The sequence below is a fragment of the Mustela lutreola genome, chromosome 16 (genome assembly GCF_030435805.1).
Source record: "Mustela lutreola isolate mMusLut2 chromosome 16, mMusLut2.pri, whole genome shotgun sequence".
Lineage (NCBI taxonomy): Eukaryota > Metazoa > Chordata > Mammalia > Carnivora > Mustelidae > Mustela > Mustela lutreola.
This window is the reverse complement of record NC_081305.1, coordinates 32792981-32815975: the sequence shown is the minus strand read 5'-3', so window position 1 is coordinate 32815975 and position 22995 is coordinate 32792981. Positions and strand designations below refer to the sequence as shown.

Sequence of the window (22995 nt, the reverse complement as noted above, 5' to 3'; positions counted from 1 at the left end):
ATCTATATAGAGAAGTCATCCTATTTATACATTAAAAATCTGATTCAAAAGGAAATTTAGCTTAAAAAAGAAAAGCATTTTAGTCTATAAAGGTTATACATTAAAAAACTGTGTAATTCCTGTGTGGAACATGTTCCTATCAGACACCTTTACATTACAGAAGTACAGTCTCTCGATTAAATAAGAAATTTTTAGTTTTACTTTCACATATGGATTTGCTGAATAGGATTTCCTGAGGTTTAAAATGGGGAGGGAAAACAGACAGTGCCAAATACCTTCCAGGTGCCCTTTCCTGGTCTTCAGGTAGTCGATGAGCAGATTCAACTCATTCCTGTACAAATGCATGCCCTCACTCAACAGGAAGAGGAGGTGCTGAATGCCCAAAGGGACGGAGTAGCTGGTCAGTTGCTCCCGGGCCAAGAAGTCATCTGCCAGATCTCCAGCCTGCAAAGCAATTCCAGCACGTTCCTGCTGCTCCCGTTTCGAGAAAAATCTCCTGTATTCTTTAGCCACCAGATCCAGGGCATCTTCCAGGGGCATATGACGATGTACTAAGGACGAGAAAGAGCCTGCTTTATATCAAATGGGCGCCCGGATTCCTTTTAAAATCAGAAAATAACATAGTTAATCCAACTACGTGTTGTTTAAGCTGTGTCAGCTTTCAGTACAGATGTGACTGTCTACTGATCCAACTGGCCTGGGACCCTCCAAAGCAGGTGCCTGTCGATTTCAAAATCAAACATTACGTTGTTTCAAAATTATAACATGTGCAGCTTGATTTACCTTTTCCATACAGACCCGCTTTTCACAGTTGGACAGCTTCACGCTATACCGAGAGAGAGAGAGACAGAAAGAGTATAGAAATAGGTGCCATGTGTATCAATGGGAATTCTTAATGCTAAGCAAATCTAGCCTAAAAAAAAGGCAGGATGCAACTTTACCCATTGCTGGCTACTGGGCATGTTTAAAGGAGAGAAAAAAACCCTAAAAGTGAAGGCGTTTGATTTGGTTCCAGCAATCCAGTGGATAACCTGAGACAAGAATGATTCACAGAAGAAACAAAGAAGCAGAGAACAGAGCCTTCAAAGAAGCGAGCAGGTGAGACATGGGGCTACTGGTTTTCACTACATGCCTTTTAGTGTTAATCTCTTCACTCTGTACATGTAGTACGTTGATAAAAGGCAGACAGACACACAGACATGTGGTGCAGGACTTCTAGGCTCTGTCACTGTAGGCTGAGGAGTAACCCACAATCCTCTGCGTGGCTCTGCAGTCTTTAGCTCAGGCCTCTGGGATCTTAAATCATGTTAAAAGCCTTTCCAGGTCAGGTCAGGAGTGCTCCAGGCCCTAAATACTACATATAAAATAAATTCTCGACACTAGGAATGGCTTTTACATAACTTAATGGCTACAGTCAATGCATAGGTGTCTCCTAATCTCTCCTGGGTTTACCTGCTGAGAATAAGACTTCATAAAAGTTTCATTTTAGATGAGAGGCCCCTACCCTGTCTTCCATGTATCACATCTGAACAAATTTAGGATCCAAGGGGCACTATGGAGCTACAGCGGAAATGATGGTATTTGGTTAAACCTTAAACTGTTTATTAGGCTTACATTTAGGAAGAAATATGAATGTATATTTGCCTACAAATGCTGAAGTTTCACTGTTTGACTGTCTTCTTACATGTTTGTCTCCGCACAGAAGCAGCTCCACGGGCTTCTGCAGAATGGCTGCGTGCAAGGTATAAAACAACACTGCCAGAAACAATGCAACGTCAAAGAGGGGCCTACTTACTTTAGTGGTTATTTCCTCAGCGATCTTGCATGAATGTAAACAGATGTGATTAGTCCTCGGCACAACCTGTTCAATTAAACTCCCCCACCCCCATCCACAGGAAGGTGGGGTTTGTAATTTCTGAGTATGCCCTTTCTTTTACACTTTGGTTTAGTCTTATTATTTGTTTAAAATAAATTAAACATTTTCTATGTTGAGAAAAACCATCGTTTCATGCTCTTGGGAACAGTGCTAAACCAGAGCTGGCTAGGTGGGTATAGGTCACTATACAGAAGCAAAGCAAATGGAATGGCCAGAAGATGTCCTGGCATCCCCCAGATTATTGGGAAGCCAATACTCACTACTGTTTTTTTCCAGACCCAACATTATAGCTGGTTTCTAGGACATCAGTCTGACACGGACTTCTGTGAAGGTCCCAAGAGCCACATGCAGGATATGAATTCAACTACTAGTGCTCCACTATGTATCTGCCCAGGGGAAAGGTCTCCCAACTCAGGGTGAAAATCCGACACCGCTAGGGCGACTCAAGCTGATAATGCGCCTGTTGGAGAAGCAGCCTGACTGCTGCCTACCTGAGCAGAGGAAGGAAGCAGGGCTGGCCTGCATCTCATGCAGTGCCTGGTGCGCATGAGGAACTCAGGAAGGGTGGACTGCAGAGAACAGCACCAAAAGCTTCCACAGAGCTAAGAGGACTACAGAACCCAGGTTCGTCTGGTTCTGACTCCAAGGGGGATGCTGAGGACCCTCCACAAGGCAGACTCTGGAAGCAGCAACTCTGCCCAGGCGGCAAACAGGACGGTGGTCTAGGATGTGTGCATCTGCCTGAGGCTATGTATTTTAGGGTAGAGAAGGGCTCATTTCTGTGCACTCTCACGAGCCTAAGAATAATGAAATGTCTGAGGTATTGCGAGAGAGGCAAAGCTGGCATGAAGGGTAGTCTAAGATTGCATGAACATTTTAGACTTACCACGGAGGGCAGAAAAGATGGTGGTGAGATTTGGTCAAAATATTCTGGATTCTTAAGTAAGAAGCAATAAAGATGATTTAAGTATCAATTATCCTAACACACAGGAGAGTATTTTGTGACACCTATTCAAGTCACCATTTACTCAACTAGATCAAGGTTAGTTACTGACAAATATGAACCTTCAAAGTATACCAGCATACGAAGAAAAACTATTATATTTTTAAAGCAGGATCCATTTTAAATGAAAAGTTCTAGATTGAGCTAAACTTACTTTTGATAGACTCATGAAGTATAATTACAGTGCAAGAAGAAAGTTTTACATTAGACTGTTCAACAAGAATGCAAAATGGCGACCTATCATCCTTAACTTCATGGAGCGCTCTTGTAAGACTTGACTCGGAAGAGAGGTGAATCATTTCCACCACAAGGCCGTGATCCTGTAACCGATGACCTATGCCTGTTGCATATTCCCTTTAAAAAAAAAAAAACACACACACATACCACACACACACAAGAAAAAGGTAAGGTTATTGTCAACCAAACGAGAGGGGGAAAAAAAACCAAAACCCTACCTCACCAAGCGGTTGTTCCACAGGTATTTTGATGACAAGTTTAAGTAAGGCGGAGATATTATATTATTACTGTACTTGTGTAAATGAAGTGGAGGATGCTGTATTTTTTTCAAAAATCATGCAGGCCATGGAACTTGTTTTCATTCTTAGACATACTGAAAATATATAGTTAGAGGGGCGCCTGGCTGGCTCATTGGGTTAAAGCCTCTACCTTCAGCTCAAGTCATGATCCCAGGGTCCTGGGATCAAGCCCTGCTTGAAGAAGCAGGGGAGCCTGCTTCCCCCCTCCCTCTGCCTGCCTCTCTGCCTACTTGTGATCTCTCTGTCAAATAAATAAATAAATAAATCGTAAGAAAAAATTTCAGTAGTACGTTATCCCTTTATGGAATCAGCAAGAGAACTGGAGACCGCTCTAACCAAAGGAAAACTTATTTTTCTGAAAATGTGTTGTCCTCATTCGGGTGACCGTATACAGAGCTTTATAAAAGCAGCAGAGCAGGTGAGAGCCGTGTTTTTGTGTGGCATGATACACTGGGTAAGTAAGATAAACGGGGCCAGCCTTTTTCAAGATGGACTCATCCAAATGTTATTTGATGAAATCATTTCAATTTAAAGACCATGAAACAAAATTTAAGATTGTTTGAAAGAACAGTTAAGACTAGTATCTTCAAAGAAAATAAGAGAATGCTCATCTACAATTAGTTCCGGGGACAGACCAGTATTTGTCTGCAACTGTGACAATTCCTTGCTAACAAGTGAATTGGTGAGGGGCGCCTGGCTGGCTCAGACAGCGGAGTGTGCGACTCTTGATTACGGGGTTTTGAGTTTAAGCCCCACATTGGGGGGTAGAGTTAGTTTACTTAAGTAAATAAATAAGTAAGTAAATGTATAGCCAAACAAACATGCAAAAAAGAGTAAACAGGTGATTCTAGAGTTAACCATCTCAGTCAACACCAACCATCCCATAACCAACCTTGGATCAAACCCCAGAGTCCTCTCATCTCCCATTTTCTCAGCCTTGGGTCTTCAAGTCCTAGAGAATCGATCCCAGAACTCTCCTTTGGGTTTCTGCTCCCCTTCCTGCCCAATGCTTACTTAGAAACCTGCACAGAAACTTAAAATCTCAAATGACATTGATTCCCTGAAACCTCCCTGATTTACCTCCTTGGACCCTACAACGGTAGTCTGCTCTTCCTCTTACATATCCTCTGCTTAGAGCAGGAACGACTCAGCATATTGCATCTTCCACTTGTTAGTTATGCGCATGTTTTACCTTAACTTATCAGGCTGCCTGTGGTACAAAAGAGGAACTGTGACTTAATTATCTGTATGTTCCTCGCTGACCTTAGCACACATAACAGGTACACATTAAGTGCCATGTTCTGCGTATTAAAAATTAAAATGATGTCCGGAAAAATGCTTTCTAGGCAATTTAGGAACATAAATGATGATTTCAGAAAACAAATTCAAGAGGAAAACAAGAAAAACAAGACATGGTTTGTATTTACAGAGTAACAGCCCTGGGGTCAAAACTATCACAATAATTAAAAAAAAAAAAAACACCTATCACAATAATAATTCACATTGGAGGACATGATGTGAAAACTAATTACTGTTTAGGAGTATAAAGGAATGAATTAGCCAACCAATGTATCACTACAAATCTCTTCCGACATCAAAGTGACAACAGAGCAGGCAGCAAGGCCCAGTTCACAGACTCTGGCAGACGCAGGATGCCCTCGGCCGAGGAGTTCCTAAGCTGCACCCGCCGAGGGTCCTAATCCGTGGCTAAACGCCAGAACTGCGGAACGCCGGGCAGAGGAGCGGTTTCCGAATACCACCCCAGATGGTGGGGGAGCAGAAGAGCAATCTCAAGGACTCCTCTCCACCACACAGCACTGTGCTCCAGTCCACACCAGCCAGCCTGACTCTGGAGTGGGAGACTGGCAAGGGCATCAGGGTGCGGGAGTCAAATGGCCACTGGAACCCATCACCGCTCTGAAAGAGCTACAAGGTGCTACAGATCTGATGTGATCTGTTCTAAGAAAGCCAATTTAGTCAAAGATTAATGCAATTTCCCTGGTTGATGCAAATGACTATAGCAAAGTTGCTAAATGTTGAGGGAAAACCAAGCCACTATGCATGCTGAGTCTTTACTGCCTCTGATTCAAAACTGGTTTAAAATTACCACATGATCAAATTAATCCAGGGCATGTCTGCTTGTCTTTCAATTATTAAAGGGAAATCCCATAATTTTCTAATGTAAAAGGAATTGGCCTCTCCACCCTCCCCATGCTGTGACTGACCTCATTTCTTCCAGGCCGTTTTCTCCCAAGATCCAACCCAAATACCCTCCAAATGAGATGAAGCTATAATTTTGCTTTCACAAACTCTAACAGTAAAGATGCTACCTACAAATACATTAGGTTTCTGTAAAGCAGGTATCACAGAATAAGAATTCTGAAGTCATTTCAAGATTGTCAATTTTCACACAGAGTGAGAACACCAGTGCTGCCTTCATGCTGAGTTATGTTTTGTGCGTGCCTGGTCTCCTGTTCAGGAATGATTAGTTCTCATGTCTGAAGTCTGCAGGATCCCTCACTCTGCACCTCGCCTGGAGTAAGTGCGCATGCCTCCCACCAACCATTTGTCGACACGGTCTTCGCCAAGCACTACGAAACCCGACAGAATCCAGAGACAATTATCATCCCACATTAATTCTCCTGTCCGCCTTCAAGTGATAGCAATGGTGTATAAGATCAGGGCACTATGCAGACCCAAAGGACGAGCTGGAGACAGTGAAGAGGGCAGGAGACCAGGCCAAAACAGGCCAAAAGTGGCGTGGATGAGTTGCAGGTGTTAAGTAGCCTATACAAGTTACAAGTGTTAGCTTGCACGAGTTACAGATGGAGAAGGAACGGGCATTCCACATCGAAGGAAAAATAGCAAGGACAAAGGCTGAAAGGAATTCAATAAGCAGTTAAGAAAGGAGAGGAACCCATCTCTGAAATTATCAGTGAGGCCAACTTGTGGGTCCTACACTAGACTGTCAGCACCCCAAGGTAAAGGTGTGTCTGTTACGTTCACTCAAGTACTCCCAGAGCCTAGGACAGTGCCCAGCACACAGAACCCAGTCTGAAAATAGCCTTGTTTTTTTTTCTCCCTGATTACAAAATCGATGGACACTCATTGCAGAAAACTTGAGCAATACAGAAAACTGAGTAAGAGAGTTATCATAAAAAAAAAAAAAAAAAAAAAAAAAGTTATCATCAGAAACCTCCCCAGCCACAGCCACAGGATGGTAAACCCAATAGCACATTCTTGTAATTCCTAGAGCGGTGTTCTTTTTTGTTTTTTGTTTTTAAGATTTTATTTATTCATTTGAGAGAGAGAGCATGAGAGGGGAGAAGGTCAGAGGGAGGAGACTCCCCATGGAGCTGGGAGCCCAATGCAAGACTTGATCCCAGGACTCCAGGACCACGACCTGAGCCGAAGGCAGTCGCCCAACCCACTGAGCCACCCAGGCGCCCCCTAGAGCAGTGTTCTAACAGCATTTCCTGAGTCTTTTCCATTCTCTTTTAGTGACTTATGTACGTAAGGCTGAATACTTAATTATTCCATTTGTACACATTCTTATTCGACAGGCTAGAAAGAAATAAAATATACCTTTGCTCGTTGTTGATAGAAACAATAACACAGTCTGAAGGCCTCTCTCGATCACGTTCTTTCTGAATCATTTGATAAAAGTGCTGGAAAAGCCGTTCTTTCTGAGTGTCCCTGCCACCGGCATCACCTGAAAAATATTGACGTGTTCATGCTCTTGCAAGGGCAAAAGCAATCACTGAAGGTTTTCAGGGTTTTTTACAAAAGTGAAAATGAATGGCAACAGCTCTATGAAGAATAGATGAGGAAAACAGGAGGATCTCAGCAAGACTCTTACCGAACTGAGTGGACTGGGGCCGCTCGTGGTTCTCTTCGTGCCTTTTTGAATAATCAGCCACATTCCGCCGTAATTCTTCAACGCTATTGGATGCATGAAAACATAATAGTTTGTGCAAACTGAGTTTCCCTCTCAATGCGTCCCCAAAAGCCAAGAAATAAACACCAGGTCGCCTGGCACAATGCATATGCACCCAAAGAAGGGCTGTGTCTACACAGGGATAGAAACACGCTCAATAATCTGTTCTCATTTTAAAATTATGGCGAGTTTCTGGAGTTTTTCTGTTCTCTCCCATTCACTTCCTCTTGCCTGTTATGACGAAAAGTACTACGTGGAGCCATTGATCTTTGTCAAGACAGACTGATAGAAGCCCATACACGAAGCTGTTTATTTTATTTATTTATTAAAAAGATTTTATTTATTGGGGCGCCTGGGTGGCTCAGTGGGTTGAGCCGCTGCCTTCGGCTCGGGTCATGATCTCAGGGTCCTGGGATCGAGTCCCGCGTCGGGCTCTCTGCTCGGCAGGGAGCCTGCTTCCCTCTCTCTCTCTGCCTGCCTCTCCATCTACTTGTGATTTCTCTCTGTCAAATAAATAAATAAATAAAATCTTAAAAAAAAAAAAAAAAAAAAAAAAAAAGATTTTATTTATTTATTTGACAGAGATCACAAGTAGGCAGAGAGGCAGGTAGAGGGGGGGGGGGTGGGAAGCAGGCTCCCCGCGGAGCAAAGAGCCCAAGGCTCGATCCCAGGACCCTGAGGTCATGACCTGAGCCGAAGGCAGAGGCTTTAACCCACTGAGCCACCCAGGTGCCCCGAAGGTGTTTATTTTAAAGAGGAGATAATTCTAGCAGCCGTGTACACCATTTGAAGAAGCAGCGCTTACCTCTGAAGGTCTTCACTGGCTACGGGTAAAAAATGAGGCAATGAGGTCTGCTCACTTTACTCCTGAACACTCTACAGCCCCTGTGAGCCAGCCATTTTCCCTTGCTGAAGGCATGCAAAATAGCGCACAGATGCTGGGTAATCTATTAGCCATCTAAAGTAGTCCCCTTTGCTGTGATTTAACAGAAGAAAGGGGGGAATTCGAGGCACTCTGTACCCTAAATCGGGCATTTTTACTGCAGCTCTCCAGCATCCAGACACCAGTGTGTCTGTCCACAAGGAGTGTCCTGCCAGGGAGAGAACCACCTCGGCAGGCAGCAATTAGTTCCTTTCTCACCAGAGGCATCACGCTGCATGGCAAAGCAGCCACGGAACACGCTCAACCCACAACTATTCAGCAAGCTGCCAGCAAATGTCGATCCCTTTGCTCGTCTCCTATACAATTTTCATTTGGGTTGTTGGCCACAACCAATTCCCTGACACAGCAAAGACATGGCTCCAGACTCTTAAGAGGCAAAGCTTTTGCCTGAATCCAGGCCTCCCCTACTGCCTGAGCACCCTGAGCTCCCCAAGAATGCTTCCTTTCCCCACACAGACTTCATCTTTGTGTACTGTCTCCGACAAACACTAGCCGTTGGCTCCCGAGGCCATTCCTCAAGTTGCCTGCTTTCTCTACCCCTTGCTAGGCTGTGTTCTTGCTGGCTTTCTCTCACAGGTTATTCAGAATCTTTTTCAAAGTAGTCTGAAAACTGCTCACCACCACTCTAAGTAAATCAGACAGGGTTGGGAATGCACCCCAGAAGCTGGTATGTGGCCATCCAGGAAAAGCAGCCTGATGTTGAAATTGCAGCTGCCTGGGTATGAATCTCAGTGCTGTCACCTACTAACTGGGAAGCTTGAACGACTTACTTAACACTGCTCGGCCTCAGTCTCCCCACCTGTGAAATGGGGCTATCGGAACCTCCCTAGAAGTGCTGTTATGAGGATCCAATGAGTTCAAGTAGGTAAAGCCCTTAGTACAGTGTCTGATGCAGGAGAAGCCTTCAACAGATGCAGGCCATTCTCATCCATCTCTGCCTTTAGGCTTCCTTCACGCCAAAGCTAAGAAAATCCCTCCTTCAGAATATCGCCGACCGGTGCAAGTATTCGGAGTCTCATTGTCAGGAAACATTACCTGAGAGAGACTAACCCCCATTAACAGTCACTCCTGAATTCTATACTTCCAAGTGCTTCCGCAGTCGAGGAAGGCATTTTTCAATTTTGAATTATTAATCTAATCTGACACAAATCTCATCTTTAATGCAGGCAAGAGAGAGGCCCTGTCAAGGTTCATACATATAAAAATCAATTCAGATACAGTTCAAGGAAAACTGCTTTTACCAAAACTACAGAGGTAGATCCAAAGCAGGAGTCCTGTAGTGCCGTGTTGATTTACCTCCTTAGTTACTTGGAACTCCACTGCTGAATGTGGAAGACAGACTCAACTACGTGAGATTACCTTCGAAACTGGTTTACAGACTTTGGAATCCTACGTGGTGGTCAAAACCGATGAGGATCAATAATCCTTCGTGACATTTTACTTGAAAGAAAGTTCTAGAACAATATACCAGGATGAGCCATTTCAATTAAAATTAAGGGCAGAGTGGGGCGCCTGGGTGGCTCAGTCGTTAGGTGTCTGCCTTCAGCTCCGGTCGTGATCCTGGGGTCTGGGATCGAGCCCCGTGTTGGGCTCCCTGCTCTGCGGGGAGTTGCTTCTCCCTCTCCCACTCCCCCTGCTTGTATTCCCTCTCTCACTGTCTATCTCTCTGTCAAATAAATAAAAATCTTTAAAATAAATAAATAAATAGAGGGAGGGTGGGGAGGACTCTGAAAGGGATTTTTATTTTTTAGTATCACTTTTTAATCTATTTATCCGTTCGGGAGAGAAAGAGAACACGGGAGAGGGAAGGGACCGAGAGAATCTCAAACAGACTCCATGCTAAGCACGAGCAGGGCGCAGAGCTCCATGGCACAGCCCTGAGATCATGACCTGAGCAGAAATCAACAGTCAGACGCTTAACTGACCCAGCCACCCAGGTGTTCTTTCCCTTGCATTTCCCTTCCCAACCATTTTTCAGGGACTTTATTTGTACTGGAATACTGATTCACCTCCTAACTAAAATACATTCGCATTTTTAGAGCATCTACCCACGGTCAGATGGTGGCACAAAAAAAGGTGGGGAGGTGTGGAAGAAGGGAGTGGAGGGCCCGCTGCAGCGGGTCACCCAGGGAGAGCTCACAAAGGGGCTCGGGTGGTCGAGTCCCTCCAGTTCGTAAGCCTGTTTTAGTTACTCGAGTCCAAATGGCTATGGGAAGGGAGAAGTTAAAGCAGAAGGGCTTAATATGATCAAGCTGACCTGAGGGACTTCCCAAAAAGCAAATATTAATAGCATCAATTTTAACAAACACGTAAGTCTGCACAGTAAGAACACATCTACATTACTACTAAAGCTTTTAGCAAATTGAGCCAGAACAATAAAACTTTACCTTAGCATGTCTTCACCCTCCTTTAAGTAGCCCTCTTGGGGAGAATAAGAAGTCGGCGGAAAAGGTTTATATGGCTTGCTGCTAAAAAACCAACAAAGACAAAATTACACTTAAGAAGAAATTATTTCCCATAGCCCACATGTTACTTTCCACAGTTCTGGTACACTCAAAGGTGATTAAATCTTCAGTGAGACTGGATTTTTAAAACTCGAACAATGCTTTTCTGAAGACTTCTTTTTTTTTTCTTTCAGAATCTCTATTCTATTTTGTAATGCTTATTTCTATTTTCATCTAATTTGTTTGCTCAATGCTTTTCCAGAGCTGACAACTGAAGGCAGAGCTCTCTCACAAGAAAAGACCATTATAAATGCACGAAAGGAAAGGGGCTTCAACATAATGAATCAGATTTACCCAAATGAACTGAATTAAACCGAAAGAGAAGTAAGAATGCAATGCTGGTGGTTTTTGGTAATTTTTTAAAAATCCGATTTTTTTTTTTAGAAGCTTCTCTTTGGTAGATGCTCCACCAACATCACCATAAATTTTCACAAATTATCAGGCACCTTTAATGTATGTATCTGACACCAACTCCACAATGGCACTTATCAAGAACATTCCTGAATCATTCGTGTGCATCAGTTCTAAGCAGTCGAAGTCCTCGATTAAAACCACTGTTAGGTTTACATGCCAAATGCATTCCATGCACATCGACAACGTCTTCCTCATTTAGAAGTGGTAGTGGTTAATGAATTAACACTGATCTAAATCCAAGACAAAAATAAGGGGCAAAGCCTAAGAAGAAAACGCCTGCTCCAAATTGTTAGCTGAAAGAAACAAGGGGCTAAACAAGAGGAACTACGATGAATTTGGACCGAGAGGGTTAAAGAGTTATTAGAAAGCTTTCCTTTTCCAAAAAGGATCAGGAGCACAGATGCTCCACTCGACCCTCTTCTCAATGATCCTAGCCAAGTTTGAAGGCCATGAGAAGGAATAAGCAGATGGTTCAATGTGAGTAAGTCAAAAGGAAGTTGCATTTGCCTTATTCGGCTTCCTAGCAACTAGACTGAATGATGCCAAGAAAGCCAGCCGGCTCTAAGGAGAAACACTGCAGGACACTTGGAACCCAGTGGCTGGGCAGGGGAGAGAAGGCCCCAGACACCTTCACCTGGCAAAACAAATCCAGCGCCACCGGACACCCACACTTCCCACCTCATCAGGACCTTCCCTTTCGCCTGCAGTTCCCACTCTAACCGACCTGGCCACACTAATGCCAACCACTCGACGACAAGGACAACCTTTCAAACTCCAGTAACATCAGATGAGCAGTCTGGCCCGGCCATCAAAGAGTAAGTCCCACTTCTCCATGGGAGAGAAGGCCCAAAGCACTCAACGCACCTCAGCCAGCTGGACAAAGGAGTCCGCAGGCCAAAAGGCCCGCACTCAAATACGGCAGCTCCCGCTCTGAGAAAGGCAGACAGCCGTGTACACTGGCTGGGATCCCAGACGCCTGAGAAACATCCCTCCCAGAGCCACGGTGTGTTCCTTTTCTCCTCCTTAAAAACATTCCCTAAGTACCGTGGATGCTGGTGGTTCACAAATTGGGCTACTAAAAGGAACCACACTCAGAAGGAATTGTCTTTGTGTAAGTACATAAATAGGAACAGGAGATAAATCCACAAATGGCCAAAGGAAGGCCTGGATGTTATTAAACGCTGCAAGGTTATCTTAAGCCCTGGCATTTTGCTATGTATTCTGGGCCTCCCTCTAACTGGTGGCACCCATTAAAACTTCAATTCCTCTCCTACTCCGTGGGTAGCAGGTCAGTCAGAAATGGGACTTCTAATTACAAATTATATCTTGGGAAATGAAGAGTTTCCAAGATGTTCAATGAAAATGTTTTCAATGCATTATACTTAAGACTTATAACAACCAATCAAGCTGAGTATTACCAATCTCCCAACGCTTTTTAGAAAAAGATGAGGAAATGGAGAGTCAGTTCACACGACTTGCTACAAAGCTAAGCCATAAAGCCCAAATTCAAATCCAGGTATGTATGACTCAAAAACCCAGGCTCCCTCCAATACCTCATAGCCCAGAAAGTCTGGGCTTAACACAGGAGGTCTGCAAGCAAAATAAAACTAGGAAAAGCCATGAAAGAAGGATAAATCTTAACGAATAAAGATATTAAGCCATTCTGTATTTTTATGGAATGTAAATTCACGTGGGCATAAATTCCCATTTGAGAACACTCTAGAGAGTATGGCAGCGGGCTCCCCAGGGAAAATGGCTGCCTGCCCACGTGCGCTAGCAGGTGGAGAGCCTCCTCCGCACATCTGGGTGGACCACCTAAGGATGAGCGATTCAAAATTCAAGCCTCAAGACTGATATAGAGGAACCAGAATTCTCATATGCTGCTAGTACAAATGGTACAATCACTTCAGAAAATCATCTGACAGTTTCTTAAAAGGTAAAACACATAATCAAGCCAGTAGATATTTACCAGGTAAAAATGAAAGCACAGATCTACTAAAAAACTTGTGCATGAATGTTCATAGCAGATTTGCAAAGAGCCAAAAACTAGAAATGTCTAACCACAGAAAGATGACAAAACAAACTATGGTGTAGCCACAGGTCTTAGCCTGCCCAGGCCACAGTAACAAAACATCACAGTCTGGGTGGCTAAAACAAGAGAAGTTTATTGTATCAGAGTCCTGGAGGCAGAAGTCCAGGACCAGGATGTCTGCATAGTCCAGTTCTGGCGAGAGCTCTCTTCCTGGTTTGCAAAGGCCACCTCCTTGCTGTGCCCTCACACAGCCCTTCAATGGTGCAGAAGGAGACTCCTTCTCCTCCTCTTATAAGGCCACCAGTCCTGCAAGATTAGGGCCCCAACCTTTTGACCTCATTTAACCTTACTCAGCTCCTAAAAGCCCTGGTCTGCAAATACAGTCACGCTGGGGGTTAGGGCTCCAAAATGCAATTATAAGGAACACAATTCAGTCCATGGCACCATAAATTAGAATACTACTCAACACCAAAGAAATGGAAGTACTGATCCACCCAACAGCACAGATGAATCTCAAAATAATTATTCTGAGGGAAACCAGAAACTTTTCCATACAAATATACACTGTATGATTCCATTTAAATAATTCACATAAATTATATATACAATATACAGAAACTTATAAAAAATGCAAGCTAGGGGAGCCTGGGTAGCTCAGTCGGTTAAGCAGCTGCCTTCAGCTCAGGTCATGATCCCAGGATCCTGGGATCAAGCCCTGTGTCAGGCTCCCTACTCAGTGGGGAGCCTGCTTCTCCCTCTTCCTCTGCTTGTGCTCTCTCACTCTCTGTGTCAAATAAATAAATAAAATCTTAAAAAAAGAAAAGAAAATGCAGGCTAATCTATCATGACAAAAGTGACAGACTAGTTGTTGCCAAGACAAAGGGTAATGACAATGACAAATAAGTAAACTTTGGGGAATGATAGCCGTGTTCATTACCTTGATTGTAGTGCCGGTCGGTCATTCACATGTCAAAACTGAAGTTGTACATTTTAAAAATGTGCAGGGTATTTACTATGTATTATTACACATCAATAACCATACGACAATAAAACAAAAAAAATCCAAGCCTTTCTCCCGTTTTATACCTTCCCTCTGTCACATCAATTGTGTTTTCTTTCTTTCCTTTCTTTTTTTTAAAGTTTATTTATTTATTTTTAAGTAATCTCTATACCCAACGTGGGGCTCAAACTCACAACCCCAAGATCAAGAGTCACACAGTCTTCCGAATGAGCCAGCCACACACCTCAACATCAATGTGTTTTCAAAATGTTTCAAGTTTTAGCACCAGTCAGAAATCATGCATTCTGTTGTCTTTACATGGAGAGAAGCTTACACATCTATGGAAAGAGAGTCCGTCGAAACACTTCCTCACTATTTCAAATTAAATGTACATGTCACTCCCAAAGCCTCCAGGAATGCTAGTACGATTATTTTTAACTTGTTACTATTGTATCTCAATTACTTCAACTTATTAGACAGCTGATCTATTAAGTTCTCAGGGTAGGACCCACTGGGGATAAATTTTAAAATTAAAAAGATTTTTAAGAATCTACTCTTAGAAGTTCCATCATAATTTCAAATTTCACTGAAAACAATTTGAATTTTAACACTCCTCTGGAGAAATTTCAATCAAGCCTCCAGAAATAGGAAAAGAGTAGTAGCATGGCACTGTCAAAGGACACAAATCAAAAAAAGTCATAGGTTTCCTCTCTAATATTCTTTAAAAAAAAAAAAAAAAAAACAGGCTGAGTAACAGCTGAACAGTGTCACCATGCAATTCAGCAATCACACCCCACTGATTTGAAAACGTTATGTCCACACAAAAACCTCCACATGAATGTTTATAGCAGCTTTATTCATAATGGCCCCAAACCGGAAGCAACCAAGATGCCCTTCAGTAGGTGACATAGATAAACTGGCACAACCAGACAATGAGAATTATTAAGTGATAAAAAGAAAACAGCTATCAAGCCACAAAGAGACTTGGCTTAATCTTAAAATGCATATTGCTAAGTGAAAGAAGCCAGTCTAAACAGGATATATACTGTATGGTTCCAATTACATGACATTCCGGAAAAGGCAAAACTATAAAGATGGGTGAAAAGATCAGTGGCTGCCAGAGGTTTGACAGGATGGAATTGAATAGGCGAAGCACAGGGGTTTTTTCCAGGCGGTGAAATTATTCTGCATGAAACAGTGATGGTGGATACATGACACTATGCATTTGTCAAAACCCACTGAACTTCACAGCATAAAGAGTGAACCTTAATGTATGCAGATTTTAACAAATCATTTAGGAAGTTGAGAGAATCCCAGGATGGAATACAGAATGTGACAAAACAATTACAAATTGTCTATGAACGTATGAAACCACCTCACGGAAGGGAGGGAGGGAAGAGGTAGGAGCTCACCTTTGTACAGTTTTGCAGAGAACCCGGTGGGATAGGATTTGGCCTGCGGTTGTAGGTTTCCAACCCTTGCTCTAAAGCCTAACGAGGCCCTCAAGTGGTAACTTTCAGAAGCCTGTGAAAGGAGGGCCATGTGATGTGGGATCTGTGCCACAGGGAAGGCGGCCAGACCCACGGCTTTGCCCGCATCTGGTCCAGAGTCGATGCCAAAGTCCTGATCTGGACTTAAAAGATACCTAATGCCCAGCCCCCACCCTGCCACAGCCCCCCCACCGGTCTGACCTAATTCTCTACTTCCACCTGCACTCCTGGGGGGCTATGCCTTCTAGGTCTGTCTTAAACACCACCGCCCCACCACACCCCTGCAAACACCCACATGGCTTCCATCCAGGGCTCTGCCCAAATGTTATCTTATCTGTCCAGCCCTCCGTCACCATCCTTACCACCTGTGCTCCCTACCCTCTGACCCAGCTTCAGTTTTCTCTCTGTCACTCATACACACACACACACACACACACACACACACGTTTTAAACATAAACTTTATTTTTTACAGCACTTCTAGATTTTCAGAAAAATTGTAAAGACAGTACTATGTAAGAAATCTCCCAGATAACTTACACTTAGTTTCTCCTATTATTAGCATCTTTTAAATTGGACTATGTTTACTACAACTAGTGAACCAATGCTGATACACTCTTATTAAAACAAGTCCATACTCTATTCTTTTTTTTCATTATTTATTTATTTATTTGACAGAGAGATCACAAGTAGGCTGAGAGGCAGAGAGAGAGAGAGAGAGAGAGAGAGAGAAGCAGGCTCCCCCCTAAGCAGAGAGCCCGATTCAGGACTCGATCCCATGACCCTGAGATCATGACCTGAGCCGAAGGCAGAGGCTTAACCCACTGAGCCACCCAGGCGCCCCCATACTCTATTCTGATCTTCTCCCTTTTTACCTACTGTCTTTCTTTCTGGTCCAGGATACCACATTTCATTCTTTGGTCATGTCTCCCCAGGCTCCTCTTGGCTGAAGCAGTTTCTCAAACATTCCTTGCTTTTGATGACCTCAACAGTGTGGAGGAACACTGATCACATACTATATATTTTTACTTATTTGGATATTATCTCATCCCAAGCAGGAAGGTAAGCTTCTAGAAGACAGAAGATATCTAGAAGATAGACGGTAAGATTCTAGAAGGTAATCTTCTAGATTTTTGTCTGTTTACAGTTTCCCCAGCAAATGGAACAGGGCTTGCCACAATGTAAGCTGTTCAATGAATAACTACGGAATCAATGAATTTACTAAAATGAATTTTTTTTTTTTAAACTCTAAAACTCCCTAGACTTTCAGGTTTCATAAAGTCCAGCCCTTCTCATTTAACACATGTAGACAATTAGGTCTTGAGGATTAGGTAACTTTCTTTTGGTTCTTAAGATTTATTTATTTGAAGGGCGCCTGGGTGGCTCAGTTGGTTAAGAGCCTGCCTTTGGCTCAGGTCATGATCTTGGGGTCCTGGGGTTGGGCCCTCCATCAGCCTCCCTGCTTGGTGGGGAGTCTGCTTCTCCCTCAGCCTGTAGCTATCCTTGCTTGTGCACTCTCTCTCAAATGAATAAATAAAATCTTAAAAAAAAAAAAAAGATTTGAGGGAGAGTGAGTGAGCATGCAAGCAGCAGGGAGGGGCAGAGGGAGAGGGAGAAAATCCTCAAGTCGACTCCTTGCCAAGCCCAAGCTCAACACAGGGCTCAATCCCACAACCCTGAGATCATGACCTGAGCCTAAATAAAGAGCTGGACACTCAACCAACTGAGCCATCTTGGCACCCCAGGCTAGGTTAACTTTTTAGTTACAGGAACCAGAACTGGAATTTCCTCGACCTTTTGTGACTGCCACACACAGAAAACCGGGATTTCACTGCACACAAGGACATCTCAACCACTGCCGGTCTGACACTTCGTGTTACCCACAGGGAACCTGGGAGCAGATACTCATTCTCAGCTATCTCAACAGCTTTTTCTGCATAACGGTGTTTATTTAGGTCAATAAGCATCTAATACTTTACTGCATTTTTGCCCTTATTATTTTTTAAGTGTAAGTAAAAAAAAAAAAAAAAAAGGAAAAAAAATGCTGTAATTAGGAGAAGTAATTAGGAGTAATTAGGAGAAGTCACCTAGCAGGAGACAAAGAGGAGTGAGATCTTTTAGGTCAAATCAAATTCTGCGCAGGCCTTGGATGATCACCTAAAACCAGCACCAAGTGCTAGAAAACCCTATGAATGACAGTGTGTAAATGGAGAGACGTGAATTCCTGCCACGACAGATAGACGGTTCTATTTTTTTACTCATTCCTTCCTCTTTAGTATCTTTTCAGGAAAAGATGTCAGGGATTCTCCCCACTCATTATACCTGTTTTGCAACCTTTCAACATGTGCTTTAGTGATAACCAAATGGGAATCCAGTAACTGCTGGATAAAATCGCTAAGCAAGAACTTCAAATATATACTTTCTCAAGTCACCCAGAGCCCAATACATAGCATGTGTTAAATAAATACTTATGGAACACATGAAAATCAAGTGATTCAAAACTTTATCAGAAATGAACAGTATGTGGGACGCTTGGGTGGCTCAGTTGGTTAAGCACCGAACCCTTGATTTCAGCTAAGGTCATATCTTGGGGTTGTGCCCCATGTGAGGCTCTGCACTGGATGTGGAGCCTGCTTAAGATTCTCTTTCTTCCTCTCCCTCGACCACTGCCCTCACCCTCTCTTTAAAAAAAAAAGAATGCTGCATAAACATGGAAAAATTATTTCTAGTGCTTCTACTCTTCTATATATTCCATGCAAATATCAGCTATTAAAGCAAATACTTTTTAGATACACAGAGGTGTCCTCTGCCAAACCCGTATTCTGGGAAAATTCATGAACTTCAAGCATATCAAACAGACAGACTTAAGAAAATTTTACTTATGTGTTTTTTACTCTATATTCTTCCAAAAGCCTTAAGGGTGCTACCTAAGAAAGTTGATTCATATATTAACATCACATTAAGCAGTATGATTGGGATATATGGTAGTTCATACACACACAGAGACAGAGTATCAAAGCTTTTCACTTTAAGATTTTTCTTTTTTTTTTTTTAATCTTTCTTCCAAGATTTTATTTACTTACTTATGAGAGGGAAAGTGCATGCTTGAGCACAAGCACGGGGGGGTGGCGGGCGGGGGGGAGATGCAGAGGGAGAAACATATTTCCTACTGAGCAGGGAGCCCCAGTCAGGACTACATCCCAGGACCCTGGGACCATGACCTGAGACAAAGACAGATACCCAACTGACTGAGCCACCCAGGTACTCCATCTTTAAGTTTTATCTAATCAGCTTTTCTAAAATGTACTAGACCCATCTTGTCCTCCTTTAACAATTAAAATAGTCTTTCATTGTTTATCTGTTTGTTGGCTACTCCAAGTCAGTTATGACCATCACTCCCCTATTTTCTCAAATGTAAGACATGTACTTTTTCATATATGAAATTAGGGATCCTTCTTACAATAATATATACATTTGATGTTGGGTGTTTTCCTTTTATTTTTTTTAATTTTTTAAATAAAGATTTTATTTATTTATTTGACAGAGATCACAAGTAGGCAGAGAGGCAGGCAGAGAGAGAGGAAGGAAGCAGGCTCCCTGCTGAGCAGAGAGCCCAATGTGGGGCTCCATCCCAGGACCCTAAGACCATGACCTGAGCCAAAGGCAGAGTCTTTAACCCACTGAGCCACCTAGGCACCCCATGTGTTTTCCTTTTAAAAGCTACTACTAAGGGCACCTGGGTGGCTCAGTTGGTTAAGCAACTACCTTTGGCTCAGGTCATGATCCTGGGGTCCTGGGACTGAGTCTCACATAGGGCTCACCATGCTCTACAAGGAGCCTGGTTCTCCCTTTCCATCTGCCTGTGCTCCCTATGCTTATGCTCTCTCCCTCTCTCTCTCTGTCAAATAAATAAATAAAATCTTTTAAAAAAAGGTTAAGCCACCTATTAAGGGTGGCTCAGTAGCTTAAGCGGTTGCCTTCAGCCCAGGTCATGATCCAGGGGTTCTGGGATCAAGGCCCAGGTCAGGCTCCCTGCTGAGGAGGGAGTCTGCTTTTTCCTCTCGCTTTACCCCTCCCACTACTTGTGCTTTCTTTCACTTGCTCTCTCAAATAAATAAATAAAATCTTTTTTTTTTAAATATACTTTATTTTATTTTATTTATTTATTTGACAGAGAGAGATCACAAGTAGGCAGAGAGGCAGGCAGAGAGAGAGAGGAGGAAACAGGCTCCCTGCTGAGCAGAGAGCCCGATGCGGGACTCGATCCCAGGACCCTGAGATCATGACCTGAGCCGAAGGCAGCGGCTTAACCCACTGAGCCACCCAGGTGCCCAATAAATAAAATCTTTAAAAGTAAATAAAAAATAAATGACACCACAAGATGCAATTGGCATAGACGATGGGAAACTAGAAGACAAAAAGGACATGCTTCTTCAATTAAAAAAAACAAAAACAAAAAAAAAAATGGGGGCGCCTGGGTGGCTCAGTGGGTTAAAGCCTCTGCCTTCCACTCAGGTCATGATCCCAGGGTCCTGGGATCAAGCCGCACATCAGGCTTCCTGCTCAAAAGGAGCCTGCTTTCCCCTCTCCCTCTGCCTGCCACTCCCTCTGCTTGTGCTCCCTCTCTCTCTGTCAAATAAATAAAATCTTTTAAAAAATATCTCTAATCAACAACCTAACTTTACCACTTAAGGAACTAGAAAAATAAGAACAGATAACCCAAAGCTAGCAGGAGGAAGGACATAATAAAGATTAGATAATAAAGATTAGATCAGAGATAAATAAAGATTAGAAAAACAATAGACAAAAATCAATAAAATGAAGAGTTAGTTCTTTGGAGAGATCAACAAAATTGATAAACCTTTAATCAGGATTAAAACACACACACACACACAAATAACTAAAATCAGTTATAAAAGAGAAAACATTACTACCATTTTAACATAAATAGAAAGGATTTTAAGAGTACTATGAGGGCACCTGGGTGACGAATTCACTTGTATGTCTGACTCTTGGTTTCAGCTCAGGTCGTGACCTCAGTGACATGATCTCGGGATTGTGGGACTGGGCCCCACGTGGGGCTCAGCACAGTCTGCTTGGGATTCTCTCTGCCCCTCCCATTCATAGGCACTCTCTCTCAAAAACAAGTATTAATAAAAAGAGAGGACTATGTGTAATGATACACGACAAACTGGATAACCTTGAAGAAATGCACAAATTCCTAGAAATATACAACCTACCAAGACTGAATCATGAACAAATAAAAAATCTGAAAAATCTGTAACTAGTAAGAAGATTAAGAACTCCATGGAACACTCTACTTCCAGGGACCATTTCTATAGTTTGTTACTAGAAAAGTTTCTCTGAATGTGTGGAGTACTAAATACCCTGAGGAAGGGTGTAGTATTCTCTCCTGAGCAAAAAGCCAGCTCTGGCTGTTGCTTCTGCAGCTGCCTTTTGCCACTGTTGACTGTTCTTATTCTTTGGGAGAGCAAGAGGTGAAACAGAAACAAAAACAAGAACAAGCAAGCAAGCAATTTCCATAAAGAACACTCTAAACCAGATGGCTTCACTGGTGAACCCTACCAAACATTTAAAGAAGTAACAGATCTTTCTCAAACTCCTCCAAAAAACTGAAGAGAAGGAAACACTTTCTTACTCATTCTATGAAGCCAGCATTGCCCTGATACCAAAGCCAGAGAGACACTACCAGAAAACTGTAAATCAATGTACTTTATAAACACTGCTGCAAAAACCTTCCAAAAATGGTTAACAATTGGGATTCAAAAGAACATTAAAATGACTATTATACACCATAACCAAGCACAATTTATTCCTTTAATGCAAGGATGGTTCAACATATGAAAATCAATCAATGTGCAGTTAACAGGATGAAGGAATTCACATGATCTTAACTGATGCAGGAATCACTTGACAAAATTCAATAACCTTTCATGATTAAAAAAAAAAGTACTCTACAACTATTCTACAAATTAAAAATACAAGTAAACTACCTCAACATAATAAACGCTATATATGAAAAGCCCAAAGCTAACATCATGCTCAATGGTGAGACTACAAGCTTTTCCTCTAAGATCTGGAACAAGACAAAGATGCCCACTTTTTTTTTTTTTTTAAATATTTTATTTATTCATTTGACAGACAGAGATCACAAATAGGCAGAGAGAGGCAGGCAGAGAGAGAGGGGAAGAAGCAGGCTCCTTGCCGAGCAGAGACCCCGATGCGGAGCTTGATTCCAGAACCCAGGGATTATGACCTGAGCCAAAGGCAGAGACTTTAACCCACTGAGCCACCCAGTCGCCCCACAGATGCCCACTTTCACCACTTCTTTCCAACGAAAGACTGGAAGTCCTAGCCACAGCAATTAAGAAACAGAAAGAAATAAGAGGCATCCAAATTGAAAAAGTAAAATTATCTCTAATGATCACATGATGTTATATATGTAGAGAAAATCCTACAAAGCACTGCACCAAAAACAACTTAAAAAAAAAAAAAACTGTTAGCCCTGGGGCTAATAATACATTGTATGTTAATAAAAAAATTTAAAAACAAAAACAAAAACGGGGCACCTGGATGGCTCAGTGGGTTGAAGCCTCTGCCTTCGGCTCAGATCATGATCCCAGCATCCTGGGATCAAGCCCCACATTGGGCTATCTGCTTGGCAGGGAGCCTGCTTCCCCCCTCTTTCTCTGCCTACTTGTGATCTGTCTGTCAAATAAATAAATAAAGTCTTAAAAAAAAAAAAAAACCTGTTAGAATAATAAACAAATTAAGCTAAATTGTAGGACACAAAATCAACTTGCAAGAAACAGTTGCAATCCTATACACTACCAATGAACAATATGAAAAGAAATTCAGAAAACAATTCCATTTACAATAAGAAAAACCAATAAAATACTTAGGAATAATCTTAAACAAGGAGGTCAAAGACTATGTACACTGAAAACTATGAAGTGTTGTTGAAAGAAGTTAAAGAAGACACCAATAAGTGGAAAGATATACCATCTTCACAAGCTGGAATATTTAGTATTATTACAATGTCAATATTACCTGAAACAATGTACAGACTCAGTGTAATTCCTATAAAAATCTCAATGACTTTTTTGCAAAAGCTGAACATTCCATCCTACATTTCATATGGAATTCCAAGGGACCCAAAATAACCAAAATAATCTTGAAAAAATAAAAAAAAAGAACAAAGTTGGAAGTTCCACACGTCCTGATTTCAAAACTTATTACA

The 22995-nt window shown here is 42.4% G+C and overlaps 1 protein-coding gene and 1 pseudogene across 1 annotated transcript in view; one reads left to right on the top strand and one right to left on the bottom strand.

The window, feature by feature from the left end:
* LOC131818712 (uncharacterized) overlaps window positions 1–22995 on the bottom strand; it is a 45723-nt gene that overhangs the window by 6889 nt on the left and 15839 nt on the right. Inside the window, exons 3-7 of the mRNA XM_059153351.1 lie at window positions 10683–10763; window positions 7275–7357; window positions 7001–7127; window positions 3034–3233; window positions 276–551 (exon numbers count right to left, since the gene is read on the bottom strand). Coding sequence (XP_059009334.1) covers window positions 276–551; window positions 3034–3233; window positions 7001–7127; window positions 7275–7357; window positions 10683–10763 — 767 coding nt within the window. The remainder of the gene's footprint in view (window positions 1–275; window positions 552–3033; window positions 3234–7000; window positions 7128–7274; window positions 7358–10682; window positions 10764–22995) is intronic.
* Window positions 21046–21234, top strand: LOC131819042 (small nucleolar RNA U3; annotated as a pseudogene).